This window comes from Marmota marmota, unplaced genomic scaffold, assembly GCF_001458135.2.
Source record: "Marmota marmota marmota unplaced genomic scaffold, marMar, whole genome shotgun sequence".
NCBI classification, from domain to species: Eukaryota; Metazoa; Chordata; class Mammalia; order Rodentia; family Sciuridae; genus Marmota; species Marmota marmota.
In genome coordinates, this window is record NW_026007770.1 from 1 (window position 1) to 9416 (window position 9416).

Here is a 9416-nt window from a genome sequence, read left to right on the forward strand (position 1 = left end):
TATATATATATATATATATATATATATATATATAATGGATATCAATGAAAGTATATAAGTGATACTATATAATAATCTAGAATACTTGTTGACAAAATATTACAACCATATAATAGTTGATATTGAATATTTAATGTGTATTTTATGCATTACAAGGCAACAAGTACTATACACACATGTTAATAGAATAACCTTTGGGGTTGGGTTTATTTTATAAATTTAATAGGTAAGGAAATAATGTCAGATACTAATGTTTACTGTCCTAAAAACAATGGTAATGTTAGCTAAAGCTTTCTGAATATTTCATGTGTTTTAAGTGATTTTATAGATTCTTCTTGCGGATTCTCTTACTTGGGGTGCATTTCCTGCCACTTTGCACTCCTACATCATCATCTATAAGCTTAGAATAACAACCCTACCTCCTCATTTGTTATGAGAATTAACTGTTAACAGATCTACCATGGTGCTGGTGTTACATATAGGAACTTCTGGCTACTTTTATAACTGTGCATAAACTTATCAGAGAAGCAGAATTGACACTTTGAGAAAAGACACAGAGAAGTGTTTGACCCTGCAATAAACTGAGGAAGAATTATTTCCAAAATTACTTTTAAAGGAGCCAGAGAGACCTGTATTATCCATAGTAGTTGATGCCATAAACAGTCCCACTTCCCTGCGCATGGACTCACAAGTGATGATTTGTGTCCATTAATATCCATATTTAGGTCTTCTGTGTGTAAGAGGTTTATTTAAATTTTGTTTTTCTTTTCAAGATGAATCTTGGTTATTATGTGAGCTATTTTTGTCACTGGTGTTAATTGGTTCTTGGAAAATATTGTATGTCTATGAGTCTCAAATTGTTCAATGTTAAATTAGGTTAATAACATTTTTTAACTCATTTGAAATTTTGGGGTAAGGATGAGATTTTATATGACTTCATTTGACAAATATAGAAAATCAAAGCTGTGTATGAAAAAATAACAATATTTAATAAGTATCACCAGTGTTGAAAACCTACCTTTGCAGTTCTAGGTTATTTTAGTGACATTTCGGTGTGTTCAGGCACAAATGCATCTTCAAATGAATTCCTCTTACAGTAAGCATCTTTGAGTGTGAAAGATAAGAAGGGGTTAAAAAGAAAACTACTCAGATAATTCAATTTCAAATAAACCGGCTTTATGGGAGTGACTTTATAAGTCTCAATCTTTGTGCTCACCAAAGCCTAAAGCGATTTCAAAGAAATCTCAAGGTTTGAATTTAGAATAAATTCGCTTGATTCACTATTATGGAGAAATGATCCTCATTACCTGGTTCTGGTGCATTAGGGCAGGATGTAGGAAGTGCAGAAGAGACACATTTCAGTGAGTCATTCCATCCATGAGGCTTGCTCTAGAAATACTGATGACAACAAGGAATATTTTCATCTCACACTATCAGGATATTTAAAGAGGTTCCCATAGAAACTCAGGTACCTTGCTTGTAGTTGTTCATCCTCTCCCAAGAATTAGATATCCCATGTTGGAAAGCTTTGTTTTAGAAGTGGATAATCTTGGCAGTATGTTTGTGTGTCACCCACTCTAGAGTACAGGTCGTATTCTCTGCAGTCAGAACATAAACAAGTGGGACTTACATCTCCCTGTCTGAACCTAGGTAGCTAGGAAAGCTGAATAGCATGGTGGCCTAAGTCCATCCTGGGGACCAGTGGTGCAGGCTCCCTGATGTATGTGTCACAGAGATGCTTCTATCTTACCAGTTTTAAACCATTTCTGATAAACCATTCTTGAGTACTTGATAAGTAAAGCACTAAAGGACTAAATGTCATGGCAGCTATTTTAAAGCACTTAGATCAAAAACCTGCTTTTCCTAATTTTCATTGTGTTTTGGAAATAGCCAGACTCCCAGAAGGCACTAAATTGCAGTTGTCCCTGGGCTCATGGAATGGTCAGTGTGGATTAATAAGAAGCATGAAAAATTTGGAGAGATATTTAAAACATAGGAAGAGAGTTCCAGTCTTTCCACAATTTGTCACTTGATATTGCTAATTATTTTTCATTTGGTCATTCTAGAAAATAATAGTTGTAAATTATTGTGATGTTTGACTTGAAATTTTTTGATTACCAAGGAGGTGCACTTTTTTTTTTTCTACAAATGCTTTTGAACATTGGTATGTCATCTTTTGTGACATTTCTATCTATAATGAAAATATATTGGTTTTGGCTTTCTTTTTGTATATTTCAAAATATTTTCAACATATTGTAGGACTTTTGTTATATACATAATATGTAAATACACACACATATAATTTTCTCAAAGCCTGTACATTCTTTTATATCCTCTCATCCACAGTTCACACCCTCTTTATATTACTTTTTTATTTCTTAAAACCACTTCTTTGAGGCATAGTTCACAGTTCACATACAATAAAACTGTACACACATAAAATATGTGACTTGATGCGGTGGGGGATACATATACCCACTTGAAACTGTCATCAGAATCTATGCTATAAAGTTCTCCAATCACATATCTGATCTCATTTGAAAATGTGCTCCCAACTTCTTGTTTATAATTATTATTGTGATAAGTACACCTCACACAAGATCTACCATCTTAGAAAAATGTAATGCATACCGACAGTATTGACAATATCAGCACTATGGTGTGTAAACCTCTAGAACTTATTCATCCTGTGTAACTCAAGCCAGATGTGTTGACTAACATCTCCCATGTCCCCCTTCTCCACCTCATGAAGCTGTTTCACCCTCTGCTCTATGAGTTAGACTATTTTAGATTTTTCCTATAAATAAGGTCATGTCACCTTTGCATTTTTCCTTCTACCATATTTTTTTAATATCATGTCCTCTGAGTTCATCCATATTGTTGTAAATGGAAGGATTGTCCTTTTAATTATGGCTGAAGAATAAGTCACTACATGCATACATCACAAACTCTCTTCTAGTCATCTGCCAACTGAAATTTACATTTCTTCCCTTTCTTGCATACCATGAATAGCATATAATGGACTTAAGAATGCACATACAATTTTGGTTCTGATTTCAATTCATTTGAGTTATTAGTATTATCTTGATAATGTGTAGCTTTATTTTTTGAAACTTTTAAAGGAATATCCATACTGTTCCATAGAGGATGAATTAATTTACATTTCAATGAACAGTGACACATTTTCCCTTACCCCATAACTTTGCCAATGTTTGTTATCTTTTTTTTGTTTTAATAATTCCCATCCTTTCAGATTGAATATCTCATTGTAATTTTGATATGCATTTTCCCTAATTATTATTGCAGAGAGAATCATTTTAAATAGATGTTGACCATCATTATGTCTTTGGAGAAAAGTCCATTCTAAGTCTTCTATCTTTTATTTTTGTTTATTTGCTTATTTTTCATTTATTTTAAAATTATACAGAAAAATATATATATTGTACTTATTAATGGTGTACCATGTTAAGTTTGGATGCATATGTACACATTGCATAAAATTTAAAGCTGTTAAGACATATTTAAGTCTTAAAAATTTAGCATTTTCCTATGACATGCATCCTCAAAATAATTTTTTTCTAGCTTTTTGAAATGTGCAGAAAGTTATTCTTAACTATACTCACTCAAACTTCTCATTTCTCTCTAACTGTAACTCAGTATCCATTGATTGCTATATCTCTATCACTTGCCCCCTACCTTCCCTGGTCTTTGGTAACCACCATTGTACCCTCAACTTCTATGAGGTACACATTTTTTTATTTCTCATATGAGTGAGATCCTATGGTACATGTCTTTTCTGTACCTGTTTATTTCATTCAACATAATGATTTTGCTGCAGAAAGCAGGATTCCGTTCTTCTGTATATGTACCATAACTTCTGTTTTCATTTGTTGATGGGCAACTAGGCTAATTCTTTATCATAGCTATTGTTAATTGTGATGTAATAAACATGGAAATGAAGGTTTCTCTTTGTATGCTGACTTAATTTCCTTTTATTGCCTTTATATCATCCTTTATTTAAGCTTTCTTAGTATTCTGGATTAAATAATGTCATCATAATCTTTTTCTCAACTTTAAAAATTTGCCATGTAATACATTCTCATTCACCAGAAGTAATGTTATCAATTATAGCAAGCCAACATGTAGATCATATCACACTTTTTAATACTTTTCATTTTATGATATTCTATTAACTTTTAAAATTTGAATTATTTATAAAAACATGGAGCACACCTTTTTGTAATTAGGATCCAAGTTTTGTGGATTGTACATCATGTAGAGATTCACTGTGGTATATTCATATATGACCATAGGAAAATTATGTCAGGATCATTCCACTGTCTTTCCTATTCAATTTCCTTTTGATATGTATCTAGAAGTGGGATAGCTTGATTATTTGAAAGTTCTACTTAGAGTCTTTTGAGGAACCTCCATGCTGTTTTCCATGATAAGTGTATTAACTTATGTTCCCAACAAGAGTATATAAATGTTTTTTTTTTTCTCCACATCCTTACCATCATGTGTTATTGTGTTTGTTTGATAATAGTTTTCCTGGGAATGCCTTTATCTCTCCTTAATTACTAAAGTAGATCTTTGGTGGTAACAGTATTTTTGACTGACAGGTTTACATTTCTATTTCCCACTTCAAGGACCATAATTCCCATTGTAGGGTCTTAACCAAAAGAAAAGAACAATCACAGAACTCTTCAAGGACATCAGGGCTGCCTTCAGAAATTGGTTACTCATCCTAGTGATTAAATGTATGTCTTCTGGACCTTCCTAGGGTGGTCAAGTAGGTCTTAAATGATAAATCATGCTACATTATGCAGTTATTTCATTTTTTATAACTTGCAAACCTTTGAGGAACTATTTCCTCTCTTTCCATATCAGTTTGTGTTCTAGATGCAGAATCAGAGGTGACAATTTTTATGAAGGTGACATGTGGAGGCAAGGACTTAGGGAAGCTGGTGAGTTGGGGAAGGGGAGTGCATTGTGTCACATGAAGTCTGGCTTCAGCTGGGAAACTCGGCAGCTCTGAATTGTTCACTGTACTGCATGGCTGACTTCACATGAAGGCAGGAACCCAACTGTCATAGTCCTGTGATAGTCTTTTATTGTGCACTTGGGGCGTGTGTGTGTGTGTGTGTGTGTGTGTGTGTGGGGGACATAATCTCTGGGCTGCAGCTTCCCATTTCTTTAGTGAAATTACCCAGAAAAGATTAGGGCTGTGAATTGCTAGCATCCCAGACTCTCACTAGCTGGGTCTTACGTACTCAGGCCTTGTAAGGGGATTTTGAGATGGATTTGGCAGTCCACTGTGCTTTCTCTACAGCAGAATCCACAGTCTTTCACACTCTCATCATTACAATAGTCAATCTTATCCTGCTGCTAATCTCGTCTCTGTCATGTTATTTCAGTTACTGTAACTTGAGTTTTCATTGTAAAACTCAAATCTAACTATGTCACTCACTAGCTTAAAAGTACTTTTAATATTTTCTCCATGGCCCTCTCCATTAGGGTTTGACAGGATTATGGGAGATGGGAGCCTTTGTGATCTTGCTTATGTTTATCTCTCCAGACTCAGGAGTCCTAATTCACCCTTATAATAAGTTAGTGTGTAACCCTATTAGCTTAGTGGCTAACACCCGTGGGGTTTCAATAAATAATCACTTCACTAATAGGTCATTTAATAATCACAACCATATGGGGTTGATTAGTTTTCTTACATGGTCTTTTATGCCTCCTGACACTTGTTGGCTATTACCTGTCCTAGGAATGCTTTGGCTCAATTTCTTGTCTCTTTACTGATCCCATTCTATTCCACGAGTATCATTTTTGATGTGTTTACATCTTGAAATACTTTCCTGACCATCCTCTTCAGATCTTTGGTGTTACTCCATTAAGCTTTCATAACACCCTTTCCATTTTACTATTTATAACTCTAAGATGCAATGTTCTACATCCTCCTTCAAGTCTTTCAATATATCTTTGGTTCTGTGAAGGATAAAGGTAAGTATCTATTTATCCACCTGCAAAACTTTCAAAATATCAATATCCTTTGGCTCAAACCTATGTGAGGCAAGAATTTAGAATTAAGTGATACACACACACACACACACATACACACACACACACACAAGGGACTGAATTCGGGGGCACTCAACCACTGAGCCACATCTCAAGATCTTTTTTGTATTTTATTTAGAGACACGGTCTCCCTGAATTGCTTAGTACTTCACTGTTGCTGAGGCTGGCTTTGAACTCACGATCTGTCTTGCCTCAGTTTCCCAAGCCACTGGGATTACAGGCATGTGCCACCACACCTGGCCGGGCTAAGTGTAAAATATTTGTAACACTGCTTTTTTTTGTGTGTAAGCAGAGCTACTTAAGTTTATAAATAGCATTTATTTACAAAATGTGACTACAATGTAAGAGAAAATCATAAATATCCCCTACACATAGGAGAATGAAATCTTGTTGAGGGATATTAAAATGAAATATGTTTTCATTTTCTGAGAAACACATTTTCAAATTCTTTCTCATTCCTCATTTTAAATGAAAGTAAATATACCATGTGCCTCCTCTAAGAGTTCTCTCTGGGATTCTCCTCAGAGTCTAAATGAGATGAAGGTAGAAAAAATTTCCCTTGTCTCTGTTACTCTTTTCCTACTATGTATTTAATTTAATTTATTTATGTTATTTTATACATTTATTTTTTCATTCTATATTTATTGGGTGTCAGAATTTGTGTGGTATGTCCAAGAGACTATTGTTAGCTAGCAAGCAAGAACTTTATGGATCATAGCTACATATTTAGTAAATAGATTTCATGTCTGATATTCAGGTATTTTATTTGATTAATAATTCTACAGAACCCTTCTGAAGATCACAAGGAAATTTAAAAACACTGTTGAATTTATGTTACTGACCATACAAACATTAAATGTTCAATGTGTATTCAAGCTCTAAAATCCTACAAACCACAGTCTACTGGAAACATATGAACATCAGTTATGCTGTGTAAATTAATAATAGGTATTAAAGAAAGCTGTTAGATTATTAGTCATAATCACTTAACATATGCAATGCAACTAGCACAGTTTTGTCTGAGACCTGGCAACTAGAGTGACATTTTTCTCATCATAATCTGGAAGTATATCATAGGAGTTAAGAGTATGGTCTGGAAAATCAGAAACATTCTGGTTATTGGAGCATCAATATATCTACATTGATAGCTTCATCATTTTGCCAGTATCATCACAGGTAAATGGAGATAATAGCAGTTGTCTTAGTCAGCTTTAACATTGCTATGAGCAGAATCTGTGACAATAACAACTGAGAGGGAGAAAAGTTTATACTGAGGACTCATGGTTTCAGAGGTCTCAGTCCATAGATACCTGACTTTATTGTTCTGTGCCCAAGGCAGCACATCAGGTAGGAACAGCTCATGGGAGGAAAGCTCAGCTAACGGCAGGGTGGGAGGGAGATGGGGAGAAGGTGAGCTGCAGGGAAGATGCACCCTTCCAGGGCACAATATCAGTGACCTCCAACCATGGTCCTCCTGCATCCAATTTCCACCCAGTCAGTCCATTCAAACTAGGATACACTGATCAGTTCACAGCTTTCATGGTCTAATCATTTACCTCTATTATTTCTATATTAACAGGCGCTTTGGGGGTGGACCTTGAATCCAAACCATAGCAGCAGTGTATATATCTTACAAGTATTATAGAGATTATTGCCCAATACCAATATTTGTAGTTATTTATTTTTTATTTTCATTAGAAGTATAGCCTATGAATGCATATACTTGCATACAGCTAGAAATACAAAGCCCCGAGTAAGAAGAATTTTACAAATATGAGAGAGTTGTCCTGGCTTTGGTTTTCTCCACTATTTTGCACCCATGTATGGCTGCCTCAATGAAGAATTTATAAATGACAGTATGTTTTTTTTTGTATCATTTATGTATTCTTGCTGAGATTATTCAATATGTCTTTTGATCCTTTCTTCAGTTAAATTAATATTGGACCTGAGGCACATTCATTTGTCACTTGAAATGGCTTTGCTGCTAAACAATTTCCTAATTGTATTTTTCATCTGAGCATTTCTCAAGGTATAGATTAAGGGATTTAACATAGGAGTAATCATGGTGTAGAATACAGCAACTGCTTTATCAATAGATAAAGTAGCTGCAGGTCTCATGTACACAAATATGCAGGGAACAAAGAACAGGACGACCACTGTGATGTGGGAGACACAGGTGGACAGGGCTTTGCGCCTACCCTCCAGGCTGTGGGTCCTCAGGGAGCGCAGGATGACCACATAGGAGATGAGCAGCAGGAGGAAGTTTAACAGGCAGATGAACCCACTGTTGGCAGCAACGAAGAGCCCCAGAGTGTGGGTATCAGTGCAGGCCAGTTTGAGCAAAGGGTTCAGGTCACACATAAAGTGATCAATGACATTAGGGCCACAGAAGGGTAGTGGTAAGATGGAGAGGATCTGGATGATTGCATGGAGAAAACCTCCCACCCATGACACTCCCACTAATAGGTGACATACTTTCCGGTTCATGATGGTTGTATAGTGCAAGGGCTTGCAGATGGCTACATAATGGTCATAGGCCATCACTGTAAGCAGAATGACCTCTGCACCTCCAAAGAAATGTTCCCCAAAGATTTGCATTATGCATGCATACAACAAGATGGTTTTCTTTTTTTGGAGTGAATCTACCATTGGCTTAAGGGTATTGACAGAGGCATAGCAGGGATCAATAAAGGAGAGATAGGCCAGAAAAAAGTACATGGGGGACCCCAACAATGAACTGGTGGTGATGGTGATTACAATGAGCATATTTCCTACCATACAGATGATGTATATGAGCAAGAGCATAACAAATACAATTTTCTGCAACTTTGGATTTTCAGTAAGCCCCAGAAGAACAAACTCTGTCACATTATTCCTATTCTCCATGTATTTCAAGTGAAAGTGAATCGCACTGCCTGAAGAAAAAATACAAACTTGAATTAAACTTCTCCCTTCTCATAAATAAATAATGTGTGGATTCTATTGAGTAGAGAGAATTGATGTGGAGATTTTTGCATTTATATTGTTGAGTGATGTGGAAAAAAAAAAGTGTTCTGAGTAATGATGATTACTTTCCCTTCTAGTAAAGATTCTGCAAAGACTATATATGTGAGAAAATTTTGTGAACACACAAGGCAAGAGGCTGAGTATCTCTAATTTTCTGAAATAACTCAGAGCTTAAATTGAATTAATAGGTTTCACTCATAGTGTCATTTAAACCCCCAAAGCAAGGTAGGAACAGAATGTGACTGCCATCAAAGTATAACTAAAGAATGTTGCCCTTTTTTCCTTATGAAATGGAGAAACATGAGAGCTAATTGAGAATAGGA

At 35.4% G+C, this 9416-nt stretch overlaps 1 protein-coding gene across 2 annotated transcripts; it reads right to left on the reverse strand.

The window, feature by feature from the left end:
* Positions 1–3736: 3736 nt before the first annotated feature.
* Positions 3737–8973, reverse strand: LOC107133756 (olfactory receptor 4C46-like). 2 transcript variants are annotated; one of them, XM_015475966.1, is made up of 2 exons: positions 8078–8973; positions 3737–3761 (listed from the first exon to the last, which is right to left on the reverse strand). In XM_015475966.1, exons 1-2 carry the CDS (start codon positions 8971–8973, stop codon positions 3737–3739), a joined length of 921 nt encoding a protein of 306 aa, XP_015331452.1. The 2 variants fall into 2 exon arrangements, with proteins under 2 accessions (XP_015331452.1, XP_015331451.1); XM_015475965.1 differs by lacking the exon at positions 3737–3761 and having other exon boundaries at positions 8044–8973.
* Positions 8974–9416: the final 443 nt, after the last annotated feature.